The sequence below is a fragment of the Apodemus sylvaticus genome, chromosome 2 (genome assembly GCF_947179515.1).
Source record: "Apodemus sylvaticus chromosome 2, mApoSyl1.1, whole genome shotgun sequence".
NCBI lineage: Eukaryota > Metazoa > Chordata > Mammalia > Rodentia > Muridae > Apodemus > Apodemus sylvaticus.
The window spans coordinates 149,967,804-149,991,496 of record NC_067473.1 but is presented as its reverse complement, the minus strand read 5'-3'; the positions used below and the strand labels follow the sequence as shown (position 1 = coordinate 149,991,496).

The 23,693-nt window shown below is 51.6% G+C and overlaps 1 protein-coding gene across 2 annotated transcripts in view; it reads left to right on the top strand.

Moving 5' to 3' along the window:
- Positions 1 to 3,686: 3,686 nt before the first annotated feature.
- Positions 3,687 to 23,693, top strand: part of Ret (ret proto-oncogene) — a 45,230-nt gene continuing 25,223 nt past the window's right edge. For both annotated transcript variants that reach the window (XM_052174680.1, XM_052174681.1), the window contains exons 1-6: positions 3,687 to 3,964; positions 17,695 to 17,958; positions 19,939 to 20,226; positions 21,607 to 21,851; positions 22,603 to 22,798; positions 23,422 to 23,621. In XM_052174680.1, coding sequence (XP_052030640.1) covers positions 3,892 to 3,964; positions 17,695 to 17,958; positions 19,939 to 20,226; positions 21,607 to 21,851; positions 22,603 to 22,798; positions 23,422 to 23,621 — 1,266 coding nt within the window. In that variant the 5' untranslated portion in view covers positions 3,687 to 3,891. The remainder of the gene's footprint in view (positions 3,965 to 17,694; positions 17,959 to 19,938; positions 20,227 to 21,606; positions 21,852 to 22,602; positions 22,799 to 23,421; positions 23,622 to 23,693) is intronic.

The window sequence follows — 23,693 nt, the reverse complement described above, 5'->3', positions numbered from 1 at the left end:
TTGCCTCCACCGTGGCACCCTCAGAGTTAGCTGTAGAGCATGGTTTTCTTCCTGTAGCTCCCTGGAGGACAGCCAACAGCAGACAGGAAGACAAACTATGGAGGAGCCATAGGTCACCCCCACCCACCTGGACACCCCACTGGGGTAGTGGAGTGCAATGGGGAGGACTACTGAGTAGTGCCCCCAACGGGCTCACAGAATCCGTGCTTCCAACTACTGCAGCACAATGCCTGCAGGGGAAGTGCCACGCCCACTCAGAGGGACCTTCTCTTCCAGTGCTTCCCAGTCTGAGCTGTACTCTGGGCTTATGACACCTCTTTGAAGATCCCAAGGGTTCCTGTCCCTGCATTTTCTTGATACCCCTAGACATCCCTGTACCTATACCACCATATTGCTAGAGCACCTCTTTCCTACTGGAGCAAGCCTGTACCAGCTGGGATCTCTGTCCATGCTGAACCTGGCCTCCACCCTCTAGTCCTTGAGTTGTGTTTTGAGGCCAGATTCAGGGGCTCCGGGTAGGCCTCGAGTACTCAGAAGCCACGTACGACCTCCTACTTTTGACAAGGAGAGCATGTGACTGCCTGTCAACTCCCCGCGGCCATCAGTCGGCTTCTGTTGGGCAGATGACACAACAGGCCGCGAGAGGTAGAGGTGCATAGGTACCAAGATCTAAACACAAGTTAAATCACTCCGAAGCAGCAGCCTGCACAGCCTCTTGGGGAGATTCTTCTTTTTGGATTATGTATGGGTAGCAGTTTGGTTGTAGAACATTTCCCTGGCATGCTTGAGGGCCTGGGTTCTATCTCCAGTATCATTTTAGAGAGAGAGAGAGAGAGAGAGAGAGAGAGAGAGAGAGAGAGAGAGAGGAAGAAGAAGAAGAAGAAGAAGAAGAAGAAGAAGAAGAAGAAGAAGAAGAAGAAGAAGAAGAGGAGGAGGAGGAGGAGGAGGAGGAGGAGGAAGAGGAGGAAGAAAGAAAGAAAGAAAGAAAGAAAGAAAGAAAGAAAGAAAGAAAGAAAGAAAAAGAAAGAAAGAAAGATCTCTGTGAGTAAAACTTAGCTCCTATCAGACTAGGCCAGACTCCAGGTCCTAGTGCACTTGTGACCTTCAGTGGGGAAGGTCAATGCCAAGGTCAAGTTCTGGGGAGCCTAGGCTAGACAGTGCTTATGACTTTCCTGAGCATGTGCTCGGTGCTGACACTGAGTTCCAACTACACATGTACTCCCTTTTATAAAGAGTTAAGTCCTCTCTCTGGGAGGAAGATGTTTACAGCCAGGGAAACTGAGGTTCAGAGTAAATAGATTAGGAAGAGTGGAGGGGGGGAGAAAAGAAAAGAAAAATAGCCTCACGCAGACTCTCCCCTTCTCCAGAGGGGGAAAAAGAAAAGAAAAAAAGAGTAAAGAATGGGGTTTCTTAGGTGACCCACAAGCCAAGACTGAGCCTGGCTCAAACCTGCCCTGGGGAATAGCAGGACAGCCACCATCTCCACTCCCCTGGGGACAGGGGACAGCCACCATTTACACTCCCCTGGGGACAGGGGACAGCTACCATCTCCACTCCCCTGGGGACAGGGGACAGCTACCATCTCCACTCCCCTGGGGACAGGGGACAGCTACCATCTCCACTCCCCTGGGGACAGGGGACAGCTACCATCTCCACTCCCCTGGGGACAGGGGACAGCCACCATCTCCACTCCCCTAGAGGAAGCTAGCTCCTACTGTGCTCAGATTCTGAAAACCGAGTTAATGTCTTGGGCCCAGTAGAGCAAAGTTTGGACCTTCCGTGTGGTCCTTAAAGGCAGCTGGTCCATGGTTTCCTTCTGATCTGGCTGCTGCTGTCTCTTCTCTGTTCTTCTCCCTGGGCATGCGCGATGGAGGGCACACTATGCACTCAAGTATATACGTGTCCATGTATCTGAGCCTAGGTGCATGCATGGATGCATGCATGCACATGTGTGTTTAGGGGCTCACATAAGAGTCCACTCAAGATCTTCTGAGGAGAGAGAAATGCCCCTACCATACTATCTGGACGCTCAAGGTTATGAAGGCTCAAGGAACAGACAAGAGTGTATTCTTTCCTAGGTTCTTAAAATGGCCAGAGTTCATCCTGATGTCAGTGAAAGAGATATGGGAATGTATCTGGTTGGAAGAGTGGACCAGACAGACCTCTTTCCTCTCTGCATTCTATTGGAAAACAGCCACAGGAACCTGTTTGTAGCCACACACACACACAAAAAAAAAAGACCTCCCTTTCACATTCCTATTCGGGTCCCTTCCTAAGAGATAACTCCGGGGATCCGGATCTGGTGTTATTAGCACCTGTGACTAATTCCAGCCTCATAAACCCAAGGCCAGTGATTGCAGGGTGCCTCTTTTAGGCTGGAAGGCTGGTGGTCTGGATACCCACCGATCAGCAGGCAGACTCTGAACAGGATCTCAGCTGGCCTGGCCCCAAGTCAGCCTATGTCTTGGCAGCTTCTGCTCCTGCCTGTGAGGGTGACTTCACTTTGACTTCATATCTGCAGAGTGATGTACAGATTGCTTATTCAGCCCTGAGCTCAGCCGGGCAGAGGGTGGGGCTCTGCATACTGAAGAAGAGGAGCGGCTGAGCCCCTCCCCAGGCTCAGGTTCCGGGAGGGACCTGTTTGCTCACTCCAAAGTCCTACAGGCATCTGTTTTTCTTTCCTTCCATTACTAGTTGCAAGCCATGCTTCAAAAAGCATCTGGGAGTAGAGAGAGCTGGGTTTTCCCCACAGGCATCTAGAGCCTGCATCTGACCTTCCATTTCCTGCCTAGAGGCTCCCATATCAAGGGTAAATATATTTAGGCATAATTTGGGGAGGGGAGAGTTAGATTCTTCTGGCAAACTTCTGTTTACATCCTTCCCAACACACCTCTGTAGCCGCTGCTCTATCAGTCGGTTCACATCCTAAGAGCTGTTCTGTTTGATGGATAAGAGCATACAAGTCCTAGCACTGCACCAGGCTACAGTAGCAGGTCTCTTTGAAAGGTGTGCAATTAACCAATGTCTTGGTCCTATTGGTTGCCCCGGCCCTGGGAATCACAAACAAGCACAACAGCACCCTCAACCCTCTTCACCACAGGATAAATTGTACACTGGAAGCAGGCTCTCTGCCCCTCTTTCTCTTGGCCAGGGCTCCTCCCCTCTTCCCCGCCTCTAACCCCAGAAGAGGCTGCAGTCTCCAAACGGGCTTTCACTCCCGCCCCTATGATAAATGGCGGAGGATGCTCTCCGCGTCCAGAGACTGGAGGGCCACCATTCTTGTCTCTGGGTCTCTTGGCGAGTATAGATAACCAGTCAGCCCAGACGCCGAATCTTCGAATCTTCGGTGTTGCTCTTTCTGGGCGGCGGGAGAGGACGGACGAACAGAAACAGCTAGCGAGGTGGACGGGGTGAGAAAGTGGCTATGCTCGCAAATGATCACGTATCCAGGTTACCTTTAGTAGACCTGCACCCGCACCACAACCCACACGCACCCAGCTCCAACCCGCCCTCACCCCGAGAAGAAATCGCAGTTCCCGCAGCAGTCCGGTGCCGCCCCACCTTGCCCCACGCTGTACCTGGAGCCCCGCCCCTCCACACACACCCGCACCCCTGGTCCCGCCCCTCTCGCTGCCCCTCCCTCTGCGCCCTGCCCTGCCCCAGTCCGCTCCCGGGGCGCAGGCAGCGCAGGTCTCTCATCAGTACCGCAACTGGAGCCGTGCAAGCAACAGCAGAGAGCGGCTCCGAGTCCGCAGCTGGGAATCGCGCCCGGACGCAACGCGCCCGCAGTGCCCGCTGCGCCCGGGCTGGCATGGGGAGGCCCGGCTGAGCGCCGCACCCCACTGCCGAGACCCGCCCGCTCCTCCACCGCGGCCCTCGCGTGCACGGGCTATGGCGAAAGCGACGTCCGGCGCCACGGGGCTGGGGCTGAAGCTGTTTTTGCTGCTGCCGCTGCTAGGAGAAGGTGAGTCCTCCGGGCGGTAGGGATGGTAGGGGCTGGGGAGAAGTTAGCGCCGCGCGCCGAGCTGGGAAGCTGACGCGCGCATAAGCGCGCTTACATTGGCTGGCACCGGCTGGCTGCGCGGTTGGCTGGCCTCCGGGGCTGGGAACCCGGTCGCTGCAGCTAGCTGCTGCGCTCCGGCCACCGGCCGGCTGGGCGGGGCTCGGCTCGCCTCAGGTCCGTGCGAGTTGCGGGTCGGGCAGCATAGACTATGCTCAGCCAAAGCCGCAGCTGCGCATCCCAGGCTGGCCGCGTCTCCAGCCGCGGCCGTGTGCCCGGGAGAAGCGGACAGATCTTGTCGCTGTTGGGGAGCAGCTGCAAGCGAGCGGACAGGGTAGGCAGCCCTGGGAAGCCCACGACTTGAGCCAGCGCTTGGAGACTGCAGCGCCCTGATTTTCTTTTCGCGTTTCATTCCTGCACTTGCTGGAGCTCGGTTCTTCTGATTGAAGTGCTGAGGCAATCTTTTGTAAAGGTTATTTTTCCCGGGTGTGTTTTTGCCACCCTGGTCTTTAAAAACATAAAAGCCTGTGGGGTTTTTTGCTTTTTTGTTTTTTTTCCCCGGTCTGTCTTCGCTGGAGAGAACATGATCTGAGCTCTGCCCCGCAGCTGGGAGTCCTGTTGCCACTCACCATTCGGCTGGAGCACCTCAAAGTGTGGCTTTTGGAGGCAGAATAGGGCCCAGCGCTTTGGGCCAGGCCACTCTGGAGTCGAGTGTACCAGCATCATGCGCACATAGGAGCCCCTCATTAGGTGTGGCCTTTCAAAGCCTGGTCACTGCCCTCACTCCTGTACCTTGACTGAATGAACCCTAAGGATACAGGATACTGGCCCTCTTGACTGCACATTGTACTGACCTTTCAACCTACCCTAACTTGTTTCCCTCTGGAAAATATATGTACTAAGTTTCCCTCTGATATCAAAACCGAGCCCAGGCCACTCTACTCCCCTTCCTTACAAAGGGCTTTCTCTCTTTGCAACCATGCTCACCTTGCCACCAGCTCAGAGTCTTGTAAAGACTGGGTTCGCTGACCGGCCCCGGGCTGCATTTGTGGGCCTCCAAGTACCACAGAGAAGTGTGGAAAGGGGCTAGGATAAAAACCTTATCGTTCCCGAGGAGGGGGAAATGTAGATTGACGACTCTATTCCTGGGTCTTAAGGTGCCGTGGGGCACAGTGCTGCAGGGCCTCGAGGCTGTGTAACAAAATACAGAACTTAACACTGTAGCTGTCCTGTGCCATCGGGTTTAAACTTCCCAGGGGCAGGTATATAGTCAGTGAACCAGGAAGACTCGTACTGAAGCACTTCCCTCCACCCACCTAGCCCTGAATTTAGTGAGGTCCCCAGCAGTTTAAGGGACCCATCTCAAGGATCTGGCCTGTGGCATTTGGCAGGCATAGAGGGAGATTTCTATGTAAACCTCTGGCTCAGAATCAGTTGGCCATAGACAGCTTACAGAATCTAGGGACTATGAGCGGCTGTCTTAAACCCACCCCTTTCTGGGTGACCAAGAAACCATGATAGAGGTCCAGAGGGGGGAGCAGCGGTCTCATACTCAGGAAGAAATAATTGGGGTTCTGGAAAAGCCCTCTAAACTGGACTGTGGTGCAGTGGCTATGACACTCAATTGATCAACCCCAGACTGCCTGCTAGAGAGCTCGGGTGCTCGGGTGCGGTCCCTCAGTAGGATGGGGAGCAGCGTGGCCTCCAGCGCCCTCTTGTGGATACAGTGTTCTGGTTGCTGGGCCTGTTGCCCACGGGGTTGAGTGGGATTTGAGTGGGTCTGTAGAAGTTAAGGGAGCCTTGGTCACAAGACGCATTGTGCCCTCATTTCGAGTTACCAATACATGTACCCACTCTTTCTGATGAACTCACACTCAAGAGACCTGTGGATAAGACTGGCCTGGCTCCCTTCTCACCGTCCTTCACAGACCCCACAGGGACACAGCACTGTGTCACACACTCCCTCATACTCCTGTTACTGTCAGGCCCAGTGTCCTGGACCTAGAGATGACAACCTCCTTCTGTTAACATTTTCTGGACCTTTCACTGTTCCGTACAGACACAACTTGACTGCATGGATGAGGATACTGAATCACAGTATCTTGGTCTCCCCTACATGTCCCAGGGCTCCTTGCCCCTCCCCCCTCAACTACTTGTCACGTCTCCTGTCCCTCATCCTCTTGGCTTGGCATCGTGCTTAGCATCTTGAGCTGTGAGAGCCAAAGGATCTGTCACCATGTCATGGAGGGTCCCTTTCTGGACAGCCCTTCTGTGTCTGTGTGAGGGATCCCTAACCTGTCGGCATCACCCAGAGCTTTCCTTGTGAGGAAGCACCTGGGGCCTGGGCCTCCTAGCTTCCCTTCTGTTTCTTTCTTCTTCCCTTCCCTTACTGAGCTCGGAATCTGGGAGATTCGTCCTGGTTCCCCAGGCTCATCTGGGCCCTTCTATGTCTCCCCCCACCAGGCCCATTCTCAGGGCTGGGCCAGCCAGGATTCCTTAGGATGGAGCCTGAAAACAGACAGCAAGTGGGGAAGCAACTGCACCCATTCGCTAAATTGCCTTTATTTTGCAGAATTGCTTTAGGGATGAGCTAAGTAAAGGACTGTTTCCTCAGTGGTGTGAAGAAAATGGGATGCATTCACTTAATGGGGTGCTAATGGCCTTTTAGCCAGGGGAGGAGAAAACTAATTAAAAATTACAGTATCTGTAGAAAAGGAGCCTGGGGTAGGAGAGGAAAGGGTGGCTAGAAGCTGTTCCCTCCCTCGGGATCTTCTCCTGGCAAAAGACTCTGTAGATGCCCTTTCCTGCTGACCCCAACAGCGACTACCCCTGTCAGGTTTGTGGTCTTCTTTTTGTTTACAGGAGAACAAACTGAGGTTCTCCGAATCTATAGATTCTGGAGCTCATGGAAAATGAAGGACTCCCCAGGTCCAGGTCTCTTGTCATTAGCAAAGCTTGGTACCAGGAGCAGAATGAAGAGGAACGTGGGAGAAGACACTGTTCCTGCCTGTCACACCACAGCAGTCACTCGTGCGTGACAGCAGGTGCTCTGGAGAAAGGCTGGACCACATCTAGGGGTGACATGTGACATAAAGCACTGCCCACAGATGTGAGGCCAGAGCCTCTGTGGGTCTGAGCAGAATTCTCGGTGAGATGTTTTTGCCTTTTCTGGCTGGCTGACCCTGGAGTCCCATGAGCTAGGAATGAACCCTAGACCTGGCTCTGTCAGCGCAGCCCTGGAGAGGGAGCCTGTGTGTCTAGGCATTGTGAGAGGTCCTGTTTGTATATGGACGGAGGGCTGGTAGGGACAAGACACCCAAGGACTGTCCTTTGCACCATGTCTGAAGGGAAGTGCCTTCTTTCATCATGGTGCCCTGCTTAGGGAGGGGTGCAACCATGTGCCCCCATCCAGATGAAATCCGCTTCCCTGGGGCACTGGGAAAGACTGCTAAAAGAGAACACCCACTGAGTGTCCAGGAGACAAGGGCAGCGATGGCTAGGAGTGCAGCCTGTACTCACACAGAATTCTTTGCTTCTGGATGAGTGCACATAAGTGTACTATGGAGAGGGGTGCTGGGGGATGGGTGGGAGCGTCTAGGGCAAGGCTGGTCTCTCTCTCAGTCGTCTTCCATCAGCTGTGCTTTCCTCGTTTCCTCCTTCCCCTTTATTTTTCTGTATGAATGACTTGATAGTCCTAATCAAAAAGAGCCTTGAGTGTTGCTTTGCAAGGAGGAACTAACAGCAGGAGACACACCTAGTAGTTATGGAGAGAGAGGGAGGGGGAGGAGAAAGGGGGTATGGCTCTGTTAGAGACAGCAGCTGGCAGCAAGACAAGGAAGCAAGGAATGGGGAGCCTGGCCTAGAGTCCTGGGCATGGACCACAAAGAAAGTGATGGTGGAGGCTGTCTCTCTCCTCTGTGAGGAATGTTGTCCTCTGTACCCTCTGCTATGGGGTGTGTCACCCTAGGAAGCGGTAGAGTTGGTATAGCTGACTCCAGGCTGTCACCATTCCTAAGAGCATACAGAGCTTCGTGTCCTAGGAATCAGAAGAGGCTGTGCCTCCTGCAGGGCTCCAACTCCTCTGAGGCAACACAGATCCTTTCCTGACAGGTTGCAGGATCCTAAAGAGCTCTTGGGGACTTCACCTTCTTCCTGCCTTGTTTGCCCAGCTGTTGCCTCCCCCGCCCCATCACCTACCTTCCTGTCCTCAGCAGCCATGGAGAGGCCCTCAATGGGCCTCCCAGCTGTGGCATTGATTGGAGGGTGCTTCAGGGACCACACCCCCTCTGCCTGAGGCTGGAGTCTGTGGCGCCTGTAGACCCCTGAGCCATCTACTGTGAAGCTATGACCCAGTCAGGTGAGGGAGGCGGCAGGGGGGCTGTTGTACTTGGCCAGCTCTTTCCCAGACACGTCTGTGCCCCTTAGAAGGCGGCTGATGAGACCTTGAGAGCTACCACTGAGGCTGCACCACCTGGGTTCTGAGGAAAGCACGTGGCCAGCCACAGGCAAACACTTGTGTTTGCTTTTGCCTCCTGGGTAGTTCCACTTAACGCAGAACAGCGCAGATGCTAGGGCAGGTTAACTTCACCTGAGCAGGTGTGTGCCTGCCTGGTGAGCGGGCAGTGAACCTCTCTCCTTGGTGTCAGTGGTACCCTGTGGACTCTGCAGCAAGAGGTGCTAGTTAGTGGCCCTGTGGCCCAGGTCTTAGCAGATGGAACCCCTTTTTCCAGACCTGGGAGCTAGCAGGGACCCATCTTTGTGATCCGAGATCTTTATTCCTCTGTGACTTGGGAGTGTCTGTTCTTCAGGGCTGTCACTGAGGGACAGTGTGACCCTAGAGCAGGAGTCAAGGAATGCTAGCTGATGGTGTTGGATACTGGACAGCATTCATTGCAACTGATTCCACCTCTTCATGTTTCTTAACCTTTTACACTTGGATTCTAAGAAGGAAAAGAGGGGAAGTTTTTACTATTTTGAAACTTAAGGAGCCAAAGAGATGTGTGATCTGAGAGAGAGGTACGGATTGACTGAATTTCTTAGACATTTGCCAGCATGACTGGAAAAAATGGGGGCCTGGTTCTGGATGTCTCAGGGGCTCTGTCTTCTCTGCTCATCCTTCAAGCCCCTCTTTCCTTACCTGGGGGCATCTGCAGCATCGTGGAAGTCCTGAATCCATTTCAGCCCACCCTCCATCCAAGCAGCAAACTGACTGGCAGTGCCCCTCCTCCCAGGCAAGACAGCTTCCGGTGCTTATCCCTTGAGGGGTGTTTTTTTTTTTTTTTTTTTAACCTCTGGCTTGGGACTCAGCACAGGTGGTCAGCCGGAGGTCATCACCTTTGCAAAAGATTGCTCCAGCAGGTCCACAGAGCCTCAGAAAGTCTAGAATGAGATACCTTTCAAATGTTTTCTTCCCCAGCCACACCAGCCTGTATCTACAGTTCTGGACAGAAGATGTTCTTACATGGGTACTCCACCCATGTGACAGCCGACAAGTCTTCCTTATCCACAAGTGGCCTCTCCCATGAGAAGCTGGACTCCTGGGTCTGTGGCACCTGGCTATATGCACAAAAGATCCAGAGCTTTGTGGATCCAGACTTGGAAGGGCCTTGTGTAATCACACCAGAGAGCCCCATTTCAGTAGAGAGTAGACTGAGATACACTGAAGAGTGAAGAGTACCTGTGGGGACACATGCTTCTGGGGTGTGCCTGTACACATTCTGGGGGTGATGGGTCTCCAGGCTTTGGACCATTTTTAGTTTGCTTTCTGTTGTTGTAAGAAACACCATGACTAAAAGCAAGATGGTGAAGAAAGGGTTTATCTTAACAGCTTACAGTCCATCACAAAGAAGTCAAGGCAGGAACTGAAGCAGAGACCACGGAAGAATGCTGTTTATTGCCTTTCGATAGTTCAGCTTGCTTTTTTTTTTAAACATACAAACCAGATTTTATCTCTAGGGGGTGACACTACACAATGGAATGGGCTTCTCACCTCAATCAAGAAAATCCCCTCACTTGCCTACGGGCCAATGTGATGGTGGCATTTTCCCAGGTGAGATTTTCTCTTCCTAGATGACCATAGTCTGTGCAAAATTGACAAAACTAACCTAACCAGCTCAGACCCGGTTCCCTAGCTTTTCCAAGTGGATGTCTCTGCCCACTTTCCTGAGTGGTACTTCAGGCTTCTACAGCTATGGGTGTGAGGGAAGTGACTGTTTATTGAAATTGCCCTTTTAAAAACCTTTTTAAATGAAACGGACATAGCATAAGGTACCTATTTTTAATACACTAATGCAGTAGCATTTAGGCTACCCCAAGGTTCCAGGAGGCATCTCTGCATTTCTGCCACATGCTTATTAGCCACAAAGGACACCCCCATGTACCCAACAAGCAGTTGCCACCCCCTCCAATGTACCTGCCTCTGATTACCCTCACTCTGCTTCCCTCTTTAAATTTGCCTATTCTGGGCATTTTGTGTAAATAGTGCAATGCGTGTGGTAGATCCGATTGGAGTTTATCTTCATTGTAGCTCACATCAGCCTGCCTGCCGGTCTTTAAGAGTGAGTAATACTCTATTTGTTTGGCTTTGCTACATTTGTGTATCCACTCTCGTGATCCGGAGGTGTGTTTTTTTTTTCCTATTGTAAACAATGTTCCCAGGCATGCCCTCTGAATCCTGTTATTCAAGGCTTGTTTTCAGTTTCCCCAGGAGTGAAAGTGTTGAAGGCTTTGGTGTTTGTTCTTTGAGCAGTTGTTGATCTGTGCTTTACCAGAGGCAGGGTCTAGTTCAGCAACTGTGTGCAAACGTTGCTTTTCATCCACATCCTCTCCGGCCGTACTGGTTCCTGTTGTTGTTTTTGCAGGCTCGCCAGTGGGATCAAAGTGGTATTTCATTGTGGTTTTGGTTTCAGTTTCCCCTGAAGATTAGTGACCCAGGCCTAAGAGCAGACAAGCTTCGGTGTACATACTCATTGCTCATGTGTATTATTGGACAAGAGCCTTTGACTATTGTTTATCCTACATTTTTCTTTTCAACCACTCATACATGCATTCTGTGTATACTAATACACCATCCTCTCTTTTCTCCCACCCATCCCTGTCACCAGGACACTTCACAGGTCCCTTTCTTATGTTCTTGTCTTTTGGTTTTATTTTTCTGATGTGCAGATTTTAGCCAGGACTTTCTGTGAGGCCATGGGTTTAGAACTATCCATTGGAACCTATTTAACCTCAGGAACTTTCCCTCTCCGAGAACCTATCAGTAGCCAGAAATTACTCAACAGGGAGGGCTAGGGCCCCTTCAACTTGCTCCCTCATTGGCTGTTGGCATATGGGCATGCGTAGCACCAGTGTGGGCATGCGCAGCTGCAGTGAGATCATGTTTGCAATGACTGTCATGCCGTGAGGGTAACATCTTTGGGCCCTTCTCCCTTTCTTCCATATCTTACATTCTTACTGTTCCCTCTTCCCTGGTGTTCCCTGAATCCTGAAGATCACAGTATAAACGTCTTACTCAGGGTTGAACATCTTTGACCGTTTTTAATTGAGTGCCTTTGACTTAACCATCAGGTATGGGTGAGAGGCTACTTCATCCAGTAGCACCAGCCACTTCAGAGAAGTCTCTGGAGAAGACACTGGTGTTCTAATATGGATGGATGTTGAGTCTCCACTGAACATGGAGTGTCCGTGTTTCTCAGAACAACGGGACTCTTGCACATGTCACACTGAGCACAACTGTTCCAGAAACAAAGGCATCACAGCAAGTGCAGGGGAAGCAGATGTTCTAGAACATCCCTATCCAAGGGGAAGATGCTGGAAACCAGTGACCCATCCCACACCCAACAAGGGAACTGGCAATCCGGAAAGCCAGGGCTGCCCTCTTACTCTGTGTCTATCTGACTAAAATTAACTGGGCAGATTGGTCTAAGTTGATTACAGTAATTGCTACTGTGATGTCATGCTGCCGGCCAGAGCTGTGTTGCAGGAACGACAGCCTGTGCAGAGGCAGCAGTCTCCCTTCTGCATTCCCGCTCAGGGTTTGCAACCAGAGATAACGAGGTCCAAGATCCAGGAACAAGTGATGGGCTTCTCCAGCACTGGTGTGCTCTGTCACAACAGGGACCCCAGGACTCCAGTGTGTTTGGCTGTGGGTCCTTGTGGCGTCAGAAACGACTCCTGTGAGGTTCACAGCTCCGAGTCACCCATTCTTCCCCAGAGCAATCAGATGCTCAGGACTTCTATCTGCCGCCCTGTCTTTGTTAGCGTTTTTATTGCTTCAGTAAGACACGTCCCAAAAGCAAGTCAGGGAGAAAGACATTTATTTGGTTTACACTTCCACATCATAGTCCATCATGTGGCAAAGTCAGGACAGGAACCCAAGCAGGGCTGGAACCTGGAAGCAGGAGCCTGGGAAGGGTGCTGCTTACTGACTTGACTCCAGTGTCTTGCTCAGCCTGCTTTCTAATAGAACCCAGGACTGCCAGCCTCGGGACAGCACCACCCACAATTGTCTGGGCCCTCCCCCATTGATCACTAATTAAAATGTCCTATGGCTGGATCTCATGGAGGTATTTTCTCAACTGAGGCTCCTTCCTCTCTGATGACTCTAGCTTGGATCAGGTTGACACAAAAAAACTAGCCTGCATCCCTAGAAGAGTCTGGCTGCTTCTTTTCCTCCTGAAACAGAAGTGGTCTCAGTGCTGCAACACCTTAGTGCTTGAAGAGAACACGCTTGAACTTAGAATTGGCTTCCCAGCATCCCCCTCACCCAGTTCAGATCCCTGCAGTCTGGGCACATGAAGCCGTACTGCAGGACCGTCACGTGTGGGTACATCTATCTTAGGACCTGTCTCTCTATACACCCACACAGAAGCAGGAAGGGCTCCATATCAGACCACAGCCTCTACTGTCAGATGTGTTTGGTACTGGAACTTTGTGGGTGCAAGAGGGCAGACTCCACAATACTCAGTCAATTTTCCTATGTCCAGTCAGTTGGGCCCCTGGGAACTTTACATTGGGTTCTGTACCTTGGTGTTCATTCCATGCCAGAACCACTGGTGGGATGGTACCCTGTGCAAATTCCACCTGGCCTCACCTTCCTGAGGCCCTCACTTTGTTTTAGGACTCCTGCCCAGACTCCACCCACTCCATCTCACTGAAATCTTAAAGAGCCAGTTTATAGATGCCAAAGAAACTTTGAGGGGCATCTGTATAAATGCCAAAGAAACTTCGAGGGGGCATCGGTCTTTTTGAGGAGACACTGGGAAGACATGGCTGAATCTCCACAGTGGCCTTTTCAGCCTGGGACTGCAGGCATATAAGTGGATGGTCCTCTGTCCCTGGGACTCTGTGACCTGGTTTCTCGCAAGCACTATATGAACAGCTGTCACTGAACAAAGAGGCCTGGGCCAGACTCTGCCCGAGTGCTAAATCATTCTGTGTGGCCTGGGGCCATGCTCTGTGTTGGTTCATTGCTCAGTAAGACAGAGCTCCTAACATCCATTAGTGTTTTGATGTGCTTAAATGGCACTATAGAAATCCCACTGGCGAATATGGAAGGTGACATGGAGTGTTACAGAAGAGCTTGAGGTATGTGGGGTGGTCATTGAGCAAGTGGACATGTTCTGCGTCGCGGTGCTCTGCTGGTTATGTGGGGGAACAGCTGCACTGTCCAGAGTCACCGGGGTCAAAGCTGCTAGGGCCCTGGTCCAGTCACAGCAGCCACAGCTACCCAGAGCTACACTAGAGAGAGCCCTAGAGCCAACGGGGCCTGGTCACTCACACATGCTCTTCCACCAGCCTCTTGGGTGGCCAGGCCTGGCCCTAGGAAAGAAATGAATTGTAACCTAATTGGCAGTTTCCTTTGTATAGAAGCCGGAAGGAACTGCCGGCAAGAGCCACGATTAAGTCTGTAGCAGCTGGGAAATCACATTTGGGTGGGAGCATCCTTCATGTCAGTGGGGCTGGTGCAGCTGGTCTGGGTGGGTATGGAGATGCAGGTGGTGGCTGCAGTGCATTCTGGATAAAGCCCAGTGCCCATGCTCCTCGAAGAAGAAGGCCCTGTCTCTGCAGAGAGGACAGGGATTAATCTCTAACCTCAGCTGTGCAATAGATTCCCCCCTCGCCCCCGCCCAAACCAACACAGAGAACTACACGATGATGGGAGACTCCGAGTGCTAAGTACTGGGTAATACTGACAGCATTGTGAAAGGTGATGTCCTACGACGCCAGCTCGGGAGACAGGACATGCGAGGACCATGCTTGGTTGTGCAGGGAAAGCAGAGCCTCAAGCCAGGAGCAGCTCCACCTCCACACTGTATGTCTGCTGTCCAGCTGCTCGTCCAGGCTACCAGGCACCCTACACTGGAGGGCCCACCCAGACAGGTGACTAAGGAGATGCCACACACAGAGTCCCCTGCTCTACACTAGTGGGGGTCCAGACTTCTGAACTTCTGTGTGTGGACTCTGAAGATGGGGTTGGAGGAGATGCTAATAGTTGTAGGGAACATGGAAGAGATGGTTGTGAGCGTGACGGTGGTTATGGTGCTGATGGTGATGGTAGGTAATGGAGGTACAGATGTGTGTGGATAGAAATGATGGAAATGACAGGAGGCAGCGGCCATTGTTCCTAGACCTTCATGTCCACCAACTAGATTTTGCTCCCAACAACCTTATGAAGAGGAAGGACTTAATCTCCTTGGGAGCTGAGACAAAGAATGTTTAACCCTCATCCAAGCCAGCGCCCCAACTTTACCAGTCATCCAGACTTAGTCCATGGTCTTACCTAGAATCCACAAGCTGGTTCAACCTATCACTTCTGACAGGCGTTCTGAGGTCATGATCTCTTAGCCTGCAAAGCTAGACTTCCTGTCAGCACCTGCGTCCTCCAGCTCTCTCTTTCCTGAACCATCTTCTCCTGTCCTCTCTGCTCTCCAGATCAGGCTCTCCCTCTTGTGGCTGACACTGTCCATGCTTCCTAGGGGAAACCCCACAGGCCGCCCTGGTCTTTATCTGTGGCTCCAGGCAAATGATTCAGAACAACCAGCTTAGGTCCGAGTTATTTTCTGGTTGCTGTGATTAAGTGCCAGACAAGAAAGGACTCTTAACTGCTGAGCCAGGTCTCCAGGGTGCAAATGGCATTTGGCCTAGTAAGGGTTTACAGTTGCTATGACGAAACACCATGACCAGAAGCAAGCTGGGAGGGTAAGGCAGTTTATTTGGTGTAACCATCTACATCAGAGTCCATAGACGGAAGCCAGAACAGGAACGCAAAACACGGCAGGATCCAGGAGGCAGGAGCTGATGCAGAGGCCGAGAAGAGGTACTGCTTGCTAGTTTACTAGGTTGCTCCCTCTAGCTTGCTCATCCTGCTTTCTTTTAGAACCCAGGACCACCACCAGCCCAGGGATGGCACCTGCAATGGCCTGGGCCCTTCACGTCGATCACTAGTGAAGAAAATGCTCTATAAGCTTGCCCTACAGCCTGATCTTAGGGAGGCATTATTTTCTCAGTCGAGGTTGTATATCCTGCATGCTGTGCGCCCATCAGATGCTGCCTCCTGGCTCCGTAGGCAGAGCTGCATCCAGTTTTGGCTGCTGACAATTAATGCCGCTAGGAAATGGATGTGTAAATCTGTGGGACAATACTGAGAGTTGAAGCTTCTGGATCCTGTGGGACATCTGTGTTAAGTAGTTCACGAGATCCTCCTATGTTGTCTATAGCAGCTGCACCATCTCACCTTCTGACCAACAGTGTGCACAAGGCTTCTTAAGAGCTCTCACTGTTCGAAAACATTGTGAAAGTTCTTGGACATAATACAAAATCATCAGTACAGTAAAAGAGCTATAGCCTAGGTCAACATCCATGACCCTCTCCGATTATCTTTTTAGGTGAAACTTGCACTGCCTTGTGTTAGTTTGTATCCATGGCTGTGGCCAAACTAATGCATAAAAGGAAATAAATATGCTTGGCCCGGTTTCAATCCATCTTGGTTGGACGGACATGGTGGAGTGGGATGGTTCAAATCGCGGAGGGCAGAAAGCAGAGACCAAGGCATTGGCGCTCTAGTTCTCCTATTAATGCCATCCAGGCCCCCAGTCTGTGGAACAGTGAATCCCACACTCAGGGTGATGCCCCCTTAGTTGATCCTCTCTGGAGATGCCCTAACAGACAAACACGGTGGGTGGGTGGGTATCACTAAGCTCAATGGTGCTTGTTAATCCAGCCAAGTTGACAACCAAGGTCAGCTGTCACAGAAAGGCATCCGTACTGGCTTGTTTTGTGTGTCAACTTGACACAAGCTGGAGTTACCACAGAGAAAGGAGCCTCAGTTGAGGAAATGCCCCCATGAGAGCCATTTGTAAGGAATTTTCTCAAATAGTGATCAAAGAGGGGAGGGCCCAGCCCAATTGTGGGTGGTGCCATCCCTGGACTGGTGGTCTTAGGTTCTATAAGAAAGCAGGCTGAGAAAGCCAGGGGAAGTCATCCAGTAAGCAGCACCCCTCCATGGCCTCGGTATCAGCTCCTGCCTCCAGGTTCCTGCCTTGTGTAAGTTCCTGTCCTGACTTTCTTTGGTGATGAACAGCAATGTGGTAGTATAAGCTGAATAGACCCTTTTCTCCCCAACTTGTTTCTTGGTCATGATGTAGTGTTCAGGAATAGAAACCCTGTCTAGGACAGCATGCATCTTAGATATGCAGTGTTAGGAGCTGGATAATGTCCCTATGACCTATCTCCTCAACAGGACATGTGCTATTTACACCCCCCAAAAACTCCCCTTTTGCCAATCTCAGGCTATTAACTCTATACCCACCCAGATTAATCACCTGAAATTCAATGAGAATCCAGTTCTGCCAGACTGCTTCCACTGGACAGGATGTCTGGGAGACCCACCCAGCTGAATGTGGGTACCAGGGGGTCCACCATCCCTTTTCGTTGCTGCTATAGGAAGGAGTCTGCGGTACGGATTGCCAGTCTGCCTACATGGATACCCACCTACTGAAGGACATCTGTTTCTAGCTCTCAGTTGCCATGACCAGTTCACCATTTAATGCTCGGTTACTTGATGGATGGGTGGGTTACTTCTGCTGGATAAATGGAGTGGGGTTTCTGGGTCCTGTATCAAAGTATATTTTGATAAAGATCGGTTGCTTTCCTTTTTTTAAAAAAATTATTATATGTAAGTACACTGTAGCTGTCTTCAGACACACCAGAAGAGGACGTCAGGTCTCATTACAGATGGTTGTGAGCCACCATGTGGTTGCTGGGATTTGAACTCAGGACCTTCAGAAGAGTAGACAGTGTTCTTAACTGCAGAGTATCTCTCCAGCCCTGATCGTCTGCTTTCTTACACAGTGCTCCGTTGTTTCTGGACACTGCTGCCTGCCCCGCTAGTCTGGCCATATCTTTTTTAAAAACTTTCTCTTGTTCCAGGTGGTGTGCTGGGAAACAATCATCCCGGGTCATCTTGCACTTGTACCTGGGTAGCAGAGAAATAATTTTGCAACTACTTTCTCCCCCTTCCTTTTTCTTTCTTTGCTTTAATTATCAGTCATGTTTTGCTATGTTCATGTTCTTTGAACTAGAGAGACAAGAAATTCTTGCTAAGATTAGAATTTTTGATTGATTGATTGATTTTTGGTCTGTGAAGAAGTTGTTTCTCCCACCCCACCCCTACTTACACCTTATGTCTCCTGCAGCCCCACTGGGCCTCTACTTCTCAAGGGATGCTTACTGGGAGCGGCTCTATGTGGACCAGCCAGCTGGCACACCTCTGCTTTATGTCCATGCCCTACGGGATGCCCCTGGAGAAGTACCAAGCTTCCGCCTGGGCCAACATCTCTATGGCGTCTACCGCACACGGCTGCATGAGAATGACTGGATCCGCATTAACGAGACTACTGGCCTTGTCTACCTCAACCAGAGCCTGGACCACAGTTCCTGGGAACAGCTCAGCATCCGCAGTAAGAGAACAGCCTGGCACCCCATCCCCACCCCCACCCCACCTTGGCCTGGCCCCTTAAGCTGCGCTCACCTCGACTGCCAGTCTGAGGGTGGGGATGGCTGCTGTGGCCAAGGGTGTAAGGCGCGGGGTAAAGGCAGCTGCTTTGTGTCCAGTTAACCAGGGTCCCCCCTGACTTGGGGAGCACTAACGACCTCCTGAAGCTATTGGGAGCTAGGAGAACCATGCAAGTGACTTGGCGCTCTCTCTGTGTGGAACAGTCTATTTTCACGGGTTAATAAGGATGTATAAGTTGTGAGAGAGATCCCGAGGGGCTGGGAAACCCTTGGTAATTTAGCTGATGGCCTGAAGCTTGCTGAAGAGTACCAGGTCCTGGGAATCATGTTTCTCATCTGCAACAGGCTAGGGTATCCAGGAGGGAGACCGAGGAGAAGGAAACCTAGGACTGGCCCAAAGCTAAGGCTGGAGCTGCAGTCAGGGTCACGTAGGACGTTACCCCTGGTGTGGAGAAGGAGTGGCTTGTGTGGTATGGGATGGTGATGGTATGCACCTGGTAGCTCACACGTCCTAGGACCTCTCTGAGGCGTGGCCGCACTCATCCTCAAGTTCCTGTCCACAGTGGCGGCAGGGTAGAATAACTGACCCCCCTGACAGGCGCAGTGTCTAAGTTAGTTTCCGTTGCTGTGAGCAGACACCATGACCAAGGGAACTCTTATAAAGGACAGCATTTAATTGGGGCTGGCTTACAGGATCAGAGGTTCAGTCCATTATCATCAAGGTGGGGGCACGGCAGGGTCCAGGCAGGCACGGTGCTGGAGAAGGAGCTGAGAGTTCTGCCTCTAGTTCTGAAGGCAAATGGGACAAAGACTGGCTTTCAGGCTGCTAGGAGGAGGGTCTCAAAGCCCAACCCCATGGTGACATACTTCCTCCAACAAGCCACACCTCCCAATAGTGCCCCTCCCTGGGCCAAGCATTTTCAAAGCCCTGCAGCAGCCAGGACAATAAGATGGGAGGGTGTCTGAGGTGGGCAGTTCCCTGCCAACATGATCTAGATCAGTGATCCTCCACATGTGGGCTGAGACCCCGTGGCATGCATAGCAGATGCTTACAGTATGATTCGTAACAGTAGCAATTATGGCTAGGGCGTCACCACAATGTAAGGAACTATATTAAAAGTTATACCATCAAGAAGGTTGAGAACCATGGGTCTAGACAGTTCCTGGAGGAAGGACTTTGCAGTGTCCCTTGGTTTTAAGTTCCTTCGTTTCCTCTGTCTGTCTCCCTCCTGAACCATAGTGGGAAACTGGAGAGCAAGAGTCCCTTGGTGGAAGTCCCAGGGTGGGATGTGCTATAAACCTGCAGTGCCCTGAAGGCCTTTATCATTCGCAGTTGAGCACTGCCTTGTCCAGTCAGGAAAGAAACACACAGCCATTTGGACAGTTTGTCCAGAGAATATTAACTACAGCAGAGTCAATGTAACAATGTACTATAGGCTAAGGGAAAGCAAACTGAACCCTGTAGCCACCAGCCACGCCCAAAGTGGAGGCCCAGGGAGATGCTGACCTTGACCCAAGGCTAGACCTCACTAAAGTGGACTGTGGTGCCTCAGTGGTAGAACTTAACTGGAAATTCTTCCTCTGAGTGTTGATGAAGTCTGTGGTAAGCACTTGATGATTGGTGGGTGGGAGATCCAGATCCCAGAAGCCTGCAGGAGCCTACACTACAAGCCCACCTACCTGGAAGGATGTGGGAACTTTAGCACCAGGCAGGGCCTGGGCGCTTCTTTCAGGAGGGGCCATTTGAGCAGAAACCTGAAAGACAAAAGAGGCGGGTAAGAGAGCTACTGGTTTCCAGGCCTCGGTGCCCTGCAGCAGAGACGGGGAGGTATCAGCTGAGGTTTGCGGCCACAAGGAACCCTGGAATTCCTTCCCCTCCTTGTCATCCTCACCTGAAAGGGGGCTGTCTTCTTCTCTTCCTACAGATGGTGGCTTCCCCTTGCTCACCATCTTCCTCCAGGTTTTTCTGGGGTCCACCTCCCAGAGAGAGGGAGAATGCCATTGGCCAGGCTGTGCCCGTGTGTACTTCTCCTTCATCAACGACACCTTCCCAGATTGTAGCTCCTTCAAAGCCCAGGATCTCTGCATCCCGGAGACAGGTGTGTCCTTCCGCATCAGGGAGAACAGGCCCCCTGGCGCCTTCTACCAGTTCCACATGTTACCTGTGCAGTTCCTTTGTCCCAACATCAGTGTGAAGTACAATCTCTTAGAAGGTGAGTTCTAGCCTCAAGGGGGCATTCCTTTACTTTGTTGCATGGGAGAGATAGTCCTGTAAGCCCTTGGGGGTGAGCTACACTTTCTTTTTGCTACTGTATTCCAGAAGTATCTCTTGAATGTCTGTCACCACCCAAATATTGATGAAGGAGGGTAGGATACAACTGTAAACAAACGGTCTGGCGTCTCACCTGCCTTGAAGCCTCTAGTTATCTGGAGGACAGGGCCCGTGAACATGTCAAGGAAACTGGATGGATTCTAGAAGGAGTGAGGAGCAGAGTAAAGCTGAGAGAACAGAGAGGCAGGGGCCGCTAGACCAAGTGGGTTGGTGCCAAACGGCTCTGCCCCAGAAAGTGCTAATGTGGGACCATTTGTGGTTGGAATGCAGTTAGCCACTGGGAGGAGCAGAGGCAAGCAGGGGCAGGCTGGTTATGTCAGGGAATATTTCAGGTTTTCTTTCCCTAGTGCATGGGAAGCTATGGAAGTCAGGGGAGCAGGTATGGGAAGTCTCCACTTGCATCTAAAAAAGGCTTAGCTGGACTCCTGTGTTGGGTACAGTTCAGGGTCAGGGAAGTATATGGTGGAATTAGGATACTGAAGGATCCTAGACAAACTCCTGTTTGGCAGGGTGTTGACATGAGGCTGGCATTGGCTTGAGAATCAGGGATCTTCCTGGCACGCTCTTAAGGAGACCCAAATGGATTCTTCTAAGCTAGAGATGGGGTGTTGAGCCCAGTTCCAAGGATTCTGCTAGCATCAGCAAGCACAGCAGGTCTTTCGGGGAAACTAGAGCCCTTGTAGCCAAGTGGACCTGAATCCTTTGACATCTTGTTTGCTGTAGAAGAAACGAAGGCTCCAAGAGACCAATTTCGGGTCACAATCCCAGGTGGTATACAGCAGGAATTTAAATCCCATATTCAGAAATCCCTGTTGGAATTTCAGACACACCCCAGACATCCAGTACCTATTTTCAAGTCATGGAACTCGGATGTTTCTCACATTGTCTGAAATGAGCAAATATCACGTCTTTGATTTAAAAAAAGAAAAATGGCTGACATTGTGAACCAGACCATACCTGGAGCTGGCTCTCTGCCTATCTATCCTCTGCCCTCCTGGGCATCACCCCTCCAGGCCACGCACGACAGAGCCTTCCTGTATGTCAGCCCTCGTCTGCCCAACTGCATGAGTAAAGGCCCCAGCCACAAAAAAGTAGGAGACACAGACCTCACACGGTCTACATTTGGAGTAATGAGTGCTGTCCCCACAGAGCCAGAGAGGGACAGACAGCCACTGCCATCCACTCTGGGTAGAACCATGAGGAAGCCACACCCCATCCCCTACCCAGTGGTCATGTGGGATTCCCTTCTTCTTGGTGACAGGGGACAGTCTGCCCTTCCGTTGTGACCCAGACTGCCTGGAGGTGAGGACTCTCTGGGCGTTGGACCGGGAGCTTCAGGAGAAGTACACGCTGGAGGCAGAGTGCACAGTGGTAGGCACTGGTGCCAACAAAGAGAAGGTGACCGTGTCCTTCCCGGTGACGGTGTACGATGAGGATGACTCGGCGCCCACCTTCTCCGGAGGTGTGGGCACTGCCAGTGCAGTGGTGGAGTTTAAACGGAAGGAGGTTTGTCCACAGTTGCATTTGAGTGTCTGTTAGTCTTGGCCTTTGCCTGTTGGGTGTTTGTCCCCGTCGCCAGGCAGTTTATACTTGATCTGTTTAGCTGTTCCACTAGCCGCCATCCAGTCACGTGGCTCTCTGCATGTCCTTTGTGTCTTGTCTGTTTGGCTGACTGCCAGCCAGATAGGCAGCAGTCAACCGGGCTCTCGCTGTGAAGGACTGAACCTGGGGTGCTTAGATTATGTCTAATCAGGCCAAGGGCCCCCGGGGGAGAGCACTGGGGAGAACATTCTGGCTCACCTGACCTGGCAGAAAGGAGGGTACTCCCTTCTAAGGCAGCTGGGCAACGTGTCACAGGAGTGTCCTATGAGAGGATGTCCTCGCCCGTGCTGCTTTGACCAGCCTAGGTGGTGAACTACTGCCACCTGCTGGTCATCAGGCCACCCTGCAACCTGCTCCTAGGCTCAGTAAGAAAGGATGTTGCTTCTCTGAGGAATAACTAGGTCCAGGCTTCCTAGGAAGTGCGAGCAGGTATGGGGAAGGAAGAAAATGGCAGATTAGATAACCTTAGAGTGACCCCAGCGGCTCTGTGGCTTTGCTCACAGCTCTTACCTGAGGCCCTGGGCACAAACATTCCGTTCTGATCATCTGCCCCAGGATTGGTTCTAACAACACATAGTTGGTATAGTTCTGGGCTGCGCTAGGTCGTGTTGTCCTCTGACTATCTGCTCTGACTGGCACTCTCTGCTACCTGCAGGGCACCGTGGTGGCCACTCTGCAGGTGTTTGATGCAGATGTGGTGCCAGCATCTGGAGAGCTGGTGAGACGGTACACAAACACACTGCTCTCAGGGGACTCTTGGGCCCAGCAGACCTTCCGGGTGGAGCACTCGCCCGTCGAGATCTTGGTCCAGGCCAACAACAACTCCGTGCGGGCAACCATGCACAATTACAGTAAGAAGCCAATGGTGTGATGTCTTCCCAGAACTTCAGGATGCTTGGTACACGCCATACTACACACACACACACACACACACACACACACACACACACATACCACATGAAAACCACATAAACATTCCATACACACCAAAATATGTCCTACTGAGCACACCCATTCCAGGCCACACACATTCTATGTATAAAACACTACCCAAACACCCTAGGTACAAACCTATTTAAATATGCTAATTTTGCACCCACCCACCAGTAAGTAAACACGCCACTCACACGTTTCATACCCACATAACACACTACACCCACAAAAATACACTTTATATACATATCAAACCACAGGACATAATATACCCTATATATAAACACACCACACATATACCTCATGTACCTATTGTTCCTCTGGAACATATTCACACACACACACACACACACACACACACACACACACACGAGATCTAGCTGAGTAGAATGTCCAGCTTTTAAATGCCAATACCATTGAAAGACTGCCCACGAGGCCTGAAGGGTTGTATGTTGGTGTGGATGTGGTGATGGTGTATGGGGCATAGGGCATAATCGTGAAGGATGGTAACTTGTTTTGTCTCCTGTGTGCCCACCTACAGAGCTGCTTCTCAACAGGAGCCTCTCTATCTCAGAGAGCCGAGTCCTGCAGCTAGTGGTCCTGGTCAATGACTCCGACTTCCAGGGGCCTGAGGCAGGTGTCCTCTTCCTCCATTTCAATGTGTCTGTGCTGCCTGTCACCCTGAACCTACCCAGGACCTACTCCTTCCCAGTGAATAGGAGGGCCCGCCGTTACGCCCAGGTGAGCCCGTGGCCCATTGCATGGCATGAGGTTAGGGGCTCCAAGACTGCAGGCAGGGCTGTGGGTGGGTGG